The sequence below is a fragment of the Sinocyclocheilus grahami genome, unplaced genomic scaffold (assembly GCF_001515645.1).
Source record: "Sinocyclocheilus grahami isolate Dianchi unplaced genomic scaffold, SAMN03320097.WGS_v1.1 scaffold250.1, whole genome shotgun sequence".
NCBI classification, from domain to species: Eukaryota; Metazoa; Chordata; class Actinopteri; order Cypriniformes; family Cyprinidae; genus Sinocyclocheilus; species Sinocyclocheilus grahami.
This window is the reverse complement of record NW_015505429.1, coordinates 822241-836973: the sequence shown is the minus strand read 5'-3', so window position 1 is coordinate 836973 and position 14733 is coordinate 822241. Positions and strand designations below refer to the sequence as shown.

General features: G+C 38.8%; 2 protein-coding genes across 2 annotated transcripts; both read right to left on the bottom strand.

Annotated features, from left to right (window-relative positions):
- Positions 1–5540: 5540 nt before the first annotated feature.
- On the bottom strand, positions 5541–12766 carry LOC107598321 (solute carrier family 25 member 48). The gene is made up of 8 exons (XM_016289619.1): positions 12567–12766; positions 12000–12043; positions 11699–11770; positions 10239–10491; positions 9780–10055; positions 8402–8535; positions 7995–8126; positions 5541–5921 (listed from the first exon to the last, which is right to left on the bottom strand). The coding sequence occupies exons 1-7, from the start codon at positions 12610–12612 to the stop codon at positions 8022–8024; spliced, it is 930 nt and encodes a 309-aa protein (XP_016145105.1). The 5' UTR covers positions 12613–12766; the 3' UTR covers positions 5541–5921; positions 7995–8021.
- LOC107598351 (solute carrier family 25 member 48-like) lies at positions 5915–7947 on the bottom strand (the record flags this gene model as incomplete). Its single annotated transcript, XM_016289661.1, has 3 exons — positions 5915–6053; positions 6329–6462; positions 7659–7947. Coding segments are annotated over 3 exons (528 nt in total), but the record flags the coding sequence as incomplete, so codon positions are not given.
- Positions 12767–14733: the final 1967 nt, after the last annotated feature.

The window sequence follows — 14733 nt, the reverse complement described above, 5'->3', positions numbered from 1 at the left end:
GTCTTTGATACAAAATAATGTTGCTATGGTTAACATGGTGTCAATCACCGCAATTTCAAGAGTGAGTTCTGTTCCGTACACACACAAAACGATTATTTAGAGGATTCACTCTCATATTTAAATGCTGTTGTCACTCCTGAAACCTTATAGTTGTCAGGATCATGGACCTGTTTTGTTGTGTTTTGCCCCTGTCTTTGTTCCTGGTTTTCCTGATATGGTCTTTTTCCAGTCCTCGTTTAGTTTAATTATGATTCCTGGCACCTGTGTTTGTTAATTATCCCCAGTATTTAAGTCCTTGCCTTTGCATTCTGTGTTTGTTGGTTCTACATGTTATGTTTGTGTGTTTCCTGCTATTTCCAGCGTGGATGTACCCTGTGTTCCGTGGATTAAAGACTGTTTTCGTTTATTTGTACCTCCTGCGTGCTTCCTAAACAGCGAACTGTGACAGAAGAACCGACCAAAACCGTTACCTCCGTGTCTACCCTCCGTTTTTGTTTTAGTACAGTGTTTTTTATTTCCGTAGTTCCCCTCATGGATCCCTTCACCCACCCGGAATTCCTCCTTCTCTTGCTGGAGCAGGGAGACAGATCTCTCGAGGACCATACAAGACTGTTCCGGCTGTTAGCTAGCACTACCAGCTACCCGGACGACGTCATCCGAGGATGGTCCTTGAGAGGATTTTGTCGCCTTTGTGGAGTGGACTCTGGTGAGAAACGGATCGCCATCCATTCGTCAGATCCACTCCAGACCCAGTGCCCAGCCCACCATCTCCAATTCCCGCCGCGATCAACGAGCCAGAGCAAAGCCGAGCGACTGAGCGGAGGATCACCCCGGACGTGGATCTCAACCCGTCAGACCAGGTGCGAGAGCCGGCAACAATGCCCGTCACAAGGGAGAAAGCCGCGGACGGTGTGAGCGCGGAGAGGAGCTCCGTCCGCTGCACAGCGGCTAAGGGCGAGCTGAGTAGGGCGCGGCAAATGTGCCACACCGAAGAGGAGAGGGCTCCAGTCCCCAAATCCAGTCCAGAGCGCCCTCCAGTGCCCACTCCTCGAAAGCGCCCTCCAGTGTCCGCTCCTCCAGAGTGATTTCATGTTCCCGTGTTCAGCCTTGAGGGGGCTCCCGATCCAGAGTTTAGCCCTGAATACCTGGAGTCTCACAAATGCCCACCCGCTCCTACCATCCTCCAGCGTCACCATGGCTGTAGAATCCCTCACCTCCGCCTCCAGCCTCCAAGGCCCGGACTTCGCCTCGGCCCGTAGACCCAGCGGCTCCACCCCGGCTCCTAGCTCCCTCTGCCCCACCGTCAACCGTCGATCCACCAGCTCTACCAGGCTCCCTCGTCCCTCCGGCTCAGCCTTGGTCGGGCGTCGACCCGCCATTGCCTCAGGACTCTGCTCCTCCGGCTGCACCTCTTCGCTCCACCCCACCGGCTCCGTTTGGCTCCTTCCTCCCGCCAGCTCCACCTTGGTCCTCAGTCGCTCCAGCTCCACCGCGGATCTCCGCCTCCGCCTCGGTTGGCAGAGCCCTCGGCTCCACCCTGGCCCCCCAGATCCTCAGCATCCCCCTGGCTCGTTGGATTTCCGTATCCGCCTCAGGCTCCTCCACCACCTGCTCTGCCGCCATTGGTCGGCCCCCTGGAGTCGGTGGCCATTCCTCCTCCATGGCTCCTCCCTCCGTCGGATCCACCGTGGGTGGCCATCATGACTGTGGCCTGGGTCCTGCTTGGCTCCTCCTGCTCCGGATCCCTCTTGTTTCCTCCCTGGCTCCTCCCTCCATCGTCTCCTCCCTGGACTCTGTCTGCCGGCCCCCTCCCGGACATCCGTCCTCCTCCTGAGCCTCCTTTTTAGTTCCCACCCATTTCCCCCCCTCTGTTGTTCTACGGTGCGAGGACGCACCTTCTGGGAGGGGGGCCATATGTCAAGATCATGGACCTGTTTTGTTGTTTTTTGCCCATGTCTTTGTTCCTGCTTTTCCTTATATGATCTTTTTCCTGTCCTTGTTTAGTTTAATTATGATTCCTGGCACCTGTGTTTGTTAATTATCCCCAGTATTTAAGTCCTTGCCTTTGCGTTCTGTGTTTGTCGGTTCTACTCATTATGTTTGTGCATTTCCTGCCATTTCCAGTGTGGATGTACCCTGTGTTCCATGGATTAAAGACTGTTTTCGTTTATTTGTGCCTCCTGCGTGCTTCCTAAACAGCGAACTGTGACAATAGGGTTGACGTGGTGATGGGTAACATTTTGCTGTTGTTTTATTAATTTGTCTTTAGGCACATGCTCACTCTCACTGTACAGACACACACAAACAAAAGCGCTGAAACTGTGTTGAACACGAACAATACACATTCACAAATGATGTTCAGTGACAATATCTATCAGCAACGTGGCGTTATGGGCATTCAGCTATTTTAGACTTTACACCGGAGTGTTTTGCGTTCTGAAGGTCGACAGGATCTTGCTGTAAGTGCTGTGTACAGTGATTACAGATCCCTCATTACCGCCTGTACATAGAGCTGAACAAATATTACTGACAGGTGCTCAGGCTACACTGAGCAGCACAGTCAATCCAAACAAAGCAGAACATTAAGCAGCCATATAGGATCTGATTTCCAGAGAGCAGCTTTTATGACATCACGTCTACAACAGGAGAACAATGAAGTTTAGGGAGCTGTAATGGGAACCGCAATGAAATCATCATCCTAATATGTCACAGAGTGAGCCGTGAGGGAGCCTTTAGAGATAAAATCAATACTGAAGAATGCTCTGCTATTATTTCACCAAAACAAATCCATTTCAAGGTCAGAACACAACCTTTCTGGAAATGTGTCAGAGTGCACGAGGGAGACGAGAGAAGAAAAATAGACTGCAGCTATGAAAAAAAAAAAGATAATTGGTAAAAATATTACTTTACTGTATTTATGGAAATACCTAAAAGTCAACATTAGGTGTATGGAAGAATAATTGCAATTTTATTTATAATTTTTTTATTTTTTTATTTCTTAGTATAGTTACAATTTTATACAGTTTACTGTGTATATAAATATATAAATAGCTGGAAAAGGACTTAGAGCTAATTTCAGCTTAGGGAAAGAAAAAAAATAACATTTTCTTTTATGCCATAATGAAATAATAAATACATTTAAAAAAAATAAATGAATAAAGCAACATCTGAACATATATGCAAATTAGCAAGTGTCCTGGGATAGCAAGGGTGGAGAGCTCATTTCAGTTTAGGGACAAAAAAATTGTCTTACACCACCACCAACAACAACAACAATAATAATAATACATAAAGTATAGCAATGCAACAAATAAAATAAATGTAATCATAAAGAAAGAAAACATAAAAATACAAAAATAATCATCAAATAATCAATATAGTTATATACATAATGTGATGCTCATTTACAATATCTACAAATGCAATTAGCAATGTATGATTTTTTTATTAATGGAATTTTTATTAATGGAGTTCCAAAATATAAACCAAGGGACATATGTGTAGGAGACAGTACTGTGTTGATAAAAACATAATATGACTGCATTCTCTAAAACAAATTTATTATTGCCAATTTAACATAATTATCAAGGAAAACACTAATAATGAGCACTGTATAAGGTTTCCACTTGTTGTTTGAGACGAATATTCACTGTTCAAAAAACAACTGAATGTAATTGAATTAAGCAAGCTACTGTATGACACGTTTGAATCTCTGTAGAGAAATTAGATTAAGAGAAAGTTCCATGTCTTATTTGGACAGATTAATGTCATGTGCATTCGGCCGCCAACGTCAAAACCCCACTGCAGTTCGTTCATTGAGCCCAGTTTGGGAAACCCTGGTGTAATTTAATGTTTAATGCATTTTATATGTTGAAATCAAAAATGTAATATGCTATTTTGCTTTTTTTATATCAATATGGTACATTTAATGGTATGTTTAAAACACGTTTGATCAAAAACAGTAATCTAAAAAAAAGTAGTCGGATTACATTTACCTAAATAAGAAACCTAGATTATGTCACTAAAACTTTCGTCATGTAATCAGTGACAGACTACAAATTGTAAATAATATACCCAGCACAGATTTTAGCCCAATATACTTGATCAACTTTTGATCAATATCATTTTATTGATATTTCTTGTAGCTATATCACTGAGAGTATTTTCCCTGCAGTTTCAAACATTTTCAGAGAAAATCATATTGTTTCTGAACAAGGGTCATCCTTTTCAGCCTTACTGAAGACCCCTGAACAATGCCATTTAGAAAAGGCTGGTCTCACAGTTTTGTTTTATATAGTGTCGCCATCTAGTGGAAACAATTTTCCTTTACATTTCCGTAAGGTCACTACCAATGTTCCTGACATAATGACACAGCGCCACCTAGTGTATCACAAGCGACATTAAAATCTTTCAAGTGATATACTGTATCAGAATCAGAATGGGCTATAGCCATATATACAGACATTATTATATTATTATACTATATTAGACAAAATATTGTGCACACCCTTTATTATAGGGGTTAATATAATTTGTGGAAGTCACAGAAAAAAACAAATGTTGCAATTAAATTTTATTTCTTTTTACACTGTATATATTCTCTAGGTTGTATATCAGTGTAGTAAAAATAGTGTTTAGCAGTGTTTAGTTCAAGTGGACAGTGAAACTTGTAAGTGACTTCCAAGACTTCCAAGAAGGGAAATTCATGGAGCTCTTTTAGCAGGAGCTGAACAGCCCAGTTGTTTGGTGTTTTAAGAACAGCTGTCTTTAAGTTTATGATTCATCAGTGAGCGAAAACTGAAAGTGAATGATAGTTGAACACTACAGAACAACAAACAACAGAACTACAGCAGCAAAGTGACAGCAAACCTCAATATTCACCTTGAAGACCCGGTTTCCTCAAAAACCAACATCCGTGAAAGAGCTGCAATTGCTAATACTTTAATCACAGACACCAATACTAAAATGTGGAAGATAGTGTCATGATCATAAAACCTGGGCCGTTTGGAGCACTGAGATAAACATCTGCCCTGGTCAGACAAATCAGCTGACTTAAATATCATCAAACCACTGTAGGCTTTGGAGAGAAGCCTGAGAATTTGATTCCCTCCACCACCAACTCTGAATCAACTGGCAGATGTTCTCATAGCCGACTTTTAAATGGAGACTATTTAAAAGTTGTATGAATCATTTCTGAGAAGGTTGGAGGCTGTATTAACAGCGAATGATGCAAAACACCTTCATAATGAAATACTGCCTATTTCCCAGGTGTTCACATTATTTGTCCAACCCCTGTACTTTTTACATCTTTCGTCTTCAGCTGATATTTCCATTTGCATAATAATCAGATGCTAATAAGAGAGCGGAGGTTGCAATAAAAGAGCATCTGAAATATGAACTGTTTTCAAATTGCAATATTTCTAAATCTCGAGAGGTACGTCGACAAAAATAAAAGCTCCTTAAAATTCGTCAAGTAAAATACATCAGTATTAGTTTGAAATTGATTCACACAAACAAGCTAGCAGACACTTTACTTCAGTATACCATTTGATTTATTTATATATTTGAATAATATTTCATTAGCAGATAATCATTTTAAAGGCGCATTGCACTGACAGCTGACTGAAAATCTCATTCATGTACAGGCTAATGGTTTGTTAGGTGATAATGCATAAATGTGACCAATTGCAAATGCAGAATACATATACATGTGTACAAGCGAAATATAAATTAGTGTATCATTCTCATGCAGGTGATGCATAATCATATATTAAAATATCTCAGCAAAATATTTTCAGAATAAGTGCCTATTTTCTTAATATAAGAAAAACCTAAAAGCTTCACTGTTACTCTTCATTGTATCAACAATGAACTCGCATGCAAGTCTCTACATGCCATTAAAATCATGAACCCTCTAAAACCCTCCTCGGGAGCAGAATGAGTCTGTTTTAGAAACTGCGGATAAACTTGAGGGAAAGCTCGTAACCAAGAAACATAGTTGCACACATTGGAAATCCTCTGATAGCATTGACAGTCGCTCCACGAAAGAAAACCTGCATTGGACATTGATAGTAAAGAAGTGAAAAAAGAACAAAAGCATCAGTATTACATTCATATTTCACAAAACTCTGAATCAGCATATTCATTTTGGTTATAACTTATACCAGGCCTTTATAAACTGTGTGTATGTGTATATATATATATTAAATTTTAACCTGATCAAACATGTTTGAGCATGCACTTGTTTCAACTTGTTAACTGTTTAGCAGCTGTGCATGTCCTGCAGCTGTTGCATTACAACTTTGTTTGAAACCCTTCAGCAACTTACATGTATTCCCTCTGTCTTGTAACTTTGCATGATGCAGTGCAGAATGCCCTTGTATTTCCTGTGCTGCATAGCATCTGCCTGCAACCGGCTTTTCACCACGTCTGCTGGTGTGGCGGTAACCCACGAGATGGATCCTGTGGAACAACAGCGTAACCAACGAGTGAAATCTCATGTGAAGTATTCTGTGTCCTAAAAATACCTGACTCCCAATAGGGTCATATTTAGGTTAAACCAGGTCTTTCCCGTCATACACCAACAGGAGGGACATTTTTAATGGGAAGTACACTGACAAATTTCAAAACAATGCAGCCTCCTATCCTTAACCAAACGTATACTTGTTAATCTGTGCATGACTGCTGAGAAGTGGTTTGGTGTGACACAGAGGGTCTGACATAGCTTTTCAACAATTCAACACTTGTGCAAACAGACTGAAAAACACTACAAGTGCATCTGGTGTTTCTTTTGGTAAGCATCACATTCAGGCTGGAAAAGAATAGCTCTGTTAAACCTAGTGAACTGCATTTTATGCAAGGTTTATTGTATTATACTGCATTCTGAGATAAGATATGACCACATTTTACAACAGTATTAAATGTCTCTTTTGTGAAGCCAATCCTATAATGCATTATGACAAGCATAGAAAAAATTAAGCAGTAGGTCACCCAAAAATGAAAATGGACTGAAAATACTCACAGACCACGAGCAGTTTAGCATCGCATCACATGTTCACCAATGGCTCCTCTGCAGTGAATGGGTGCCATCAGAATGAGAGTCCAAACAGCTGATAAAAACATCACAATAATCCACACCACTCCAGTATATCAATCAGAGGCAACAGTTTAAAGTTACAATGTCTTAGCGATGGATTTGTTTCTTTCAGACACACAGCTGATGGACTGGAGTGGTGTGGATTATTGTGATGTTTTTATCAGCTGTTTGGACTCTCATTCTGAAGGCACCCATTCACTGCACATGATCCATTGGTAAACAAGTGATGGAATGCTAAATTTTTCCAAATCTGAAGAAGAAACAAACTTATCTACATCTTGGATTGCCTGAGAGTGAGTACATTTTCACCAAATTAAAATTTTTGACTGAACTGTTCCTTTAACGTCGCAGACCAAGTGAGAAAATGTTGATCATACATATAATCCATTCAATACTGAATGCAATCTATTTCAGATAGACTATTGTTGGACTCATGTTGTTAGCTTAGCAACAGGCTAACATAAAACTCTAATGCAAACATTTGCAAGTTGAGCCTGTGCATCTGAGAGTGTATTAAATCAGACTTTTTTTGGTTTTGGAATAGAGTCCGGGTCTCATTTACCTGCTAAACCTCCTGCTAGCCATATGCAGCAGGGATGGGGTGAGGCATTGCCATCAGGATTCAGCCAGTTACAGAATAATGTGTATGGTACGAAGTACAGGGTGTATCCAGGTACATCCCGTAATATCATGGCTCCCGCGCCTCTGTAGAGCCCTTGAATGCCCTCGTTCTGCAGGACGGTACTAATGCAGTGCAGTGGCCCTCTGCACAATGACTGGGACTGAATTCCCATTGACCGCAAAGGGACACTCCCATTCCCAGCAAGGTTAAAGTTCTCTGGAAACACACAAAACAGTAGATGAGAAACTCTCGGTTGCAAAATACATTATTTCCAACCCTCCTCGGGAGCAGAATGAGTCTGTTTTAGAAACTGCGGATAAACTTGAGGGAAAGCTCGTAACCAAGAAACATAGTTGCACACATTGGAAATCCTCTGATAGCATTGACAGTCGCTCCACGAAAGAAAACCTGCATTGGACATTGATAGTAAAGAAGTGAAAAAATAACAAAAGCATCAGTATTACATTCATATTTCACAAAACTCTGAATCAGCATATTCATTTTGGTTATAACTTATACCAGGCCTTTATAAACTGTGTGTATGTGTATATATATATATTAAATTTTAACCTGATCAAACATGTTTGAGCATGCACTTGTTTCAACTTGTTAACTGTTTAGCAGCTGTGCATGTCCTGCAGCTGTTGCATTACAACTTTGTTTGAAACCCTTCAGCAACTTACATGTATTCCCTCTGTCTTGTAACTTTGCATGATGCAGTGCAGAATGCCCTTGTATTTCCTGTGCTGCATAGCATCTGCCTGCAACCGGCTTTTCACCACGTCTGCTGGTGTGGCGGTAACCCACGAGATGGATCCTGTGGAACAACAGCGTAACCAACGAGTGAAATCTCATGTGAAGTATTCTGTGTCCTAAAAATACCTGACTCCCAATAGGGTCATATTTAGGTTAAACCAGGTCTTTCCCGTCATACACCAACAGGAGGGACATTTTTAATGGGAAGTACACTGACAAATTTCAAAACAATGCAGCCTCCTATCCTTAACCAAACGTATACTTGTTAATCTGTGCATGACTGCTGAGAAGTGGTTTGGTGTGACACAGAGGGTCTGACATAGCTTTTCAACAATTCAACACTTGTGCAAACAGACTGAAAAACACTACAAGTGCATCTGGTGTTTCTTTTGGTAAGCATCACATTCAGGCTGGAAAAGAATAGCTCTGTTAAACCTAGTGAACTGCATTTTATGCAAGGTTTATTGTATTATACTGCATTCTGAGATAAGATATGACCACATTTTACAACAGTATTAAATGTCTCTTTTGTGAAGCCAATCCTATAATGCATTATGACAAGCATAGAAAAAATTAAGCAGTAGGTCACCCAAAAATGAAAATGGACTGAAAATACTCACAGACCACGAGCAGTTTAGCATCGCATCACATGTTCACCAATGGCTCCTCTGCAGTGAATGGGTGCCATCAGAATGAGAGTCCAAACAGCTGATAAAAACATCACAATAATCCACACCACTCCAGTATATCAATCAGAGGCAACAGTTTAAAGTTACAATGTCTTAGCGATGGATTTGTTTCTTTCAGACACACAGCTGATGGACTGGAGTGGTGTGGATTATTGTGATGTTTTTATCAGCTGTTTGGACTCTCATTCTGAAGGCACCCATTCACTGCACATGATCCATTGGTAAACAAGTGATGGAATGCTAAATTTTTCCAAATCTGAAGAAGAAACAAACTTATCTACATCTTGGATTGCCTGAGAGTGAGTACATTTTCACCAAATTAAAATTTTTGACTGAACTGTTCCTTTAACGTCGCAGACCAAGTGAGAAAATGTTGATCATACATATAATCCATTCAATACTGAATGCAATCTATTTCAGATAGACTATTGTTGGACTCATGTTGTTAGCTTAGCAACAGGCTAACATAAAACTCTAATGCAAACATTTGCAAGTTGAGCCTGTGCATCTGAGAGTGTATTAAATCAGACTTATTAGGTTCCAGTTTAGTTTGAAGGCTGTGTAAGCAGTAGACAGCAGCTACTAAGTTTTGGAATAGAGTCCGGGTCTCATTTACCTGCTAAACCTCCTGCTAGCCATATGCAGCAGGGATGGGGTGAGGCATTGCCATCAGGATTCAGCCAGTTACAGAATAACGTGTATGGTACGAAGTACAGGGTGTATCCAGGTACATCCCGTAATATCATGGCTCCCGCGCCTCTGTAGAGCCCTTGAATGCCCTCGTTCTGCAGGACGGTACTAATGCAGTGCAGTGGCCCTCTGCACAATGACTGGGACTGAATTCCCATTGACCGCAAAGGGACACTCCCATTCCCAGCAAGGTTAAAGTTCTCTGGAAACACACAAAACAGTAGATGAGAAACTCTCGGTTGCAAAATACATTATTTCCCTGGAAATGTTCGTCTTTGAAAAGCTTTCAGCAACCATTAGGAATTTTTCTCTTAACAAGAACATGTGTTGTCTGACGCCATGCATAGCTGCAGGGTGCTAAAATGTATTTATAACCACAGTTTACCTGCAAGAACAGGTTGAGTTTGCATCTGCAGTCTAATTTTGACAAGGTCAACAGGGGCGCCCACCCCCACTGAAACCAGACCAGTCAGCATGCTCGCTACAGTCAAGTCAAGCATACTGCACGGGTGTCTGCCGTCACCATAACGATATCTGCTAATGAGGCGCTGCGTGTTGCTGAAGAAGCCGAACACCATAGAGTTATAGAGAGTGATGCTGGCCAATGGAAAGGACAGTCCTTTGAAAAAGCCCGTAACCTGAGACAACACAAAAGAGAGATGGGTTGTGTACTTTTGCTTCCAAGGAAAGGAAATACCTGTTTACACCACAAATTGGGTCATTCCTGATATGCAGTCTTGGGAATATAGTCCCAAACCTTGTGATGAGGATATAGCCTGCTCATTGAGTCTGGGAATAAAGGGGGCTTGCTCATTTATACAAATTTTGTCCCCTTTGACTTTTATTGGTGGCTTTCGTCAATTCTGTATTTCTTCTGTATATCATATGATATACAATTTCTAAAATGGAACCACATTATTATTTTCTCAGTAAAAATATGGGTGCTTTTTGATCATTTTCCTTCTTCTTTTTGAGTGGATGTTGGCGTTTTTGTTATTTCACAGAGTTCTGAATTTTTTTACATGAAAAACTGGCAAATTTATCCCAGATGTTTGCTTATTATCATTTTTTATTTTGTCCAGCTAAAATGTTTTCTTTTGGAATATTTGTTGTTTTATGGTTGTAATAATCTAACTTTATTTTGGGGACCAATTCTCACTATTAATTAACAATTAACTACTATTTTGCCTCAGTAAACTCCTAATTTGCTGCTTATTAATAGTTAGTACGGTAGATGTTAAGTATGATAAAGGGTTTTTAAAATATGGTCATGCAGAAAAAGGCATTAATATGTGCTTTATAAGTACTAATAAACAGCCAATATGCTAGTAATATGTATGCTAAAAAGGAGCTAGTTAATAGAACTGGTCCCAAAACTAAAGTGTCACCACTGCTTTTCTGTCTTTAATATTGTTTTCCATCTTGTTGGTCTTGTGAAATATTCTTTTTAACTATCAAAAGACAGGCCCTTAATGATATCATGCTTCAGGAAGTGACATCATCTTTGGTAAAAAAAAATGTGTATGATATTATTAACATTTCAAAAGATGAAAAAAAAACTCAGTTTGTGTCAATCTCTGAGCAAAGGAAGTAACTTTAATCTTTATTTTCATTTGGATCCATCCTCTAATAGCCGTATATTCATTGTGTAAATAAGTACTCTTCATAAAGTTTAAGTATCTGAGAAAAAATGCAGATCTCTCAATGTACAGCAAAACAAGAATGGCTCAACGAATACAAGGCTCTGTGGCCTTTTGGAGTAGTTGTGACACATTAATTGTGAAAAATACTTGCCAGTACATTTGTTATTCATTTATAAAGACAATCAGTGTAATAAAACCTTACATTTTCCTTTTTGTAGATCGTTACAACACAGTGGAGCGTATTCTTGTATCCTTTGCCAGCTTGTAAATGAGTCTGTAAAAGGAGCACAAAGGAATTTATTTTTCTCGATTGACACTTCATCCCCTAACCAATACATTTTATACCGGTGGGGACTTATAAAGTAAAACTGACTACCTTTAGAATGGAAATATAAATATATAATATGAACTACAGCATTTTACTGTATATGAATAAATAATAAATACATAATATAGGAGGATTTGTACAAAATGAATCCCAAAACAAGGATTTGTCTTGATACCTTGACTGTGTCAAGTGGATGTCCCACAATCACACTGGATGCTCCTGTAACCAAAAGCAGTTCAATATGTTGCAACTGAAGACAAAGACGATAATGATAGATTGTCTACTGCATAGCTTTGTAGGAGGCTCTTCTTGCAGAACAGAGTGTCCATTTTATGAATAAGCTACATTGTTATGAACATTTCATGGTGGGTGCACAAGCACATTAGGGCTTTAATAAATGTTTCCTTTCAATGGAGAACACCAGGTTTCCACATTTCGTTAAAATAGAAACGGTTTTTTAATTCTCTTTAAATTTGCAGAAAAAAAAAACTTTTTAGTTTTTTTACTCTTTCAGGAGAACAATCAAGTGTTTTCGACTCTCTATCCTGACAATATTCCCTTTTTCTCTGTAGTTTCTTCTTCTCTGTTGGGTTTTTACAAGATACACTTCTTTTAAGTTGCGTATAGGCTTGCGATAAATCACGATATTGCTCCGCGAAAATGTGCATTTCGGGGGTTTATTTGTAGCTAATGTTAAACACATGAAACTTTGTACAAGATCGGCAAAACAAATTAAACTCACCTCCAATCCATCCTGCTAAGAAATCATCCAAATGAAAGACTGTCATTGTACAACAGAGTGAATTTACACCGGAGGACTCCACTCAAACTTCGGCATTGATGCGGTTTGAATGTTCACGCTAAACATCCGTAAGCTGCATTTAATAGTTGGTCAGATCAATAAAAGCAGAGGTAGTAACTTCAGCCTCATCCACATATTTACATCGCTGAAGGGGGAGTGTATGGGGGCGTTGCTGAGATACGAAAATAGATTTGTCCTCCAACAAACATTCAGAACTAGCTGATTAAAACAATATGCTGCATACATATTTCACATAAGTGTGTAACATGATGACTAAAATGTAGGATTCTTTATCATGTGACTCTTAACTTGGCTGCAGAATTTCTCTATATATTGAGGAATGCCTGGAATGTGGCAGTGTCCATAACACACATCTGATTGAATCATAAAACCAATGTTTTTCACAAACATTCTCTTGTAAATGATGTTTAAATGTGCTAAATAATAATGTTGACTATTGTCCATTATATATGCCCTCATCGCCCTTGACATGAAAGGTAGGCTATAGGTTGGGGTGTAAACAAACCCTCTGTTAATAATATGCTTCAAGTCAATGTGGAAAGTTACTAGCTGTTGCACTGGAGTATTGTAAAGTAACTGATGTTTTGCAAACTTTTGTACGTGAACATAACTAAACGCATAAGACTTATGAGGACTGCCATTGAACACTAAAAAAAAAAAAAAAAATCAACCCACTATAAGACTGAAAACAGAATTGCTGCCTTAAATCAAAATGGTGCCAAAGGTACACCATGCAGTGACTTGCACTTTTTCAACCCACATTCAATTTAATTTAGAAGTCTTAAGCTCATAGAATCAAGTAGTAAATAAATGATAGAAATTATTGTGAATGTGATTATTGTGGACTGATATCATATAGGATAATAAATTAACCTGCACGTTTAGATGGTATTGACTAACCTGAAGCAATCAAACTGAAAACATGTTCCCTTCATTGTGAAATATATTGTTGATTCACATGCCCTCCAAAACATTTTGGCACAGGTTATGAGACTCGGCCAGCAAATGAACCTAATGACATATGGGCCTATACTGTGCTGCAAACTCTTCATACACAGAAAAAATGGTAACATCTAAATGAGCTGGTTTTATACAAGTGAAATCAAATTCATACTTCTGTACCTTTTGTACTTTATTAACCCCTAAGGGGTGCATACAATTACCTTAAAGGTACATATTAGAACCTAAAATGTAAATATTAGTACTTAGTACATATTTGTACCTTTTGAAAAGGTACTAGTGACAGCTATTGTACCTTTTTTCTGAGAGTGAACAAAACTACTTTTTGGGGTTATTTTTGCAAGACTTGTTAGGGAACATTCTCCAAACTTTGGCTAACATTCTGGCAAGGCTCTCTCAAAGTTATGAACAAACATTCTTACAACGTTATCTGGTCTTTAATAAAGTTCTCAAAACGTTAGCACAAAAACTTTATTTATACATCATCCATGGAATGTTTTTTTCCGAAATGTCTTCAGAGAACATTTAAAAGTAACATTCATAAAATGTTTGCAAAATGGTAAAATGGAATGTTCCCTTAACTTAACTAAGAAACATATGTATTTTGAACATAAAAAAAGAACAATCAAAAATAACAGAGGGAATGTTAGCAAAGCTATTCTCTGAACATATTTTGGTAGCTGTGTAACTGCAGGATAAACAGGTACTGTGGAATTTAAAGAGGAAATTTATTTGACCAAGAGTAAGCACATGCAATAAATAAATAAATAAAGCTTTAAGGTAACAATGGCAGGATACCACTTTTTACAACATGAATACGAAAAATCACAAATGTTTGAATCTTGCTCTTTAATAAGTGTACACAACAAACATAATGAAGAGGTTGCCTAAGGCTATGGGTGGAAAATTATTACTTGGCGCAAGACTCAACAGACCTAACCGTAATACACACAAATACTGTGGAATTTAAAGAAGAAATTAGTTTCACAGGGAGTAAACACATGCAAAATAAAGAAAAAATAAATACATAAAATAAAAAAGTGTGTGTCTATATATATATATATATATATATATATATATATATATATATATATATATATATATATATATATATATATATATATAT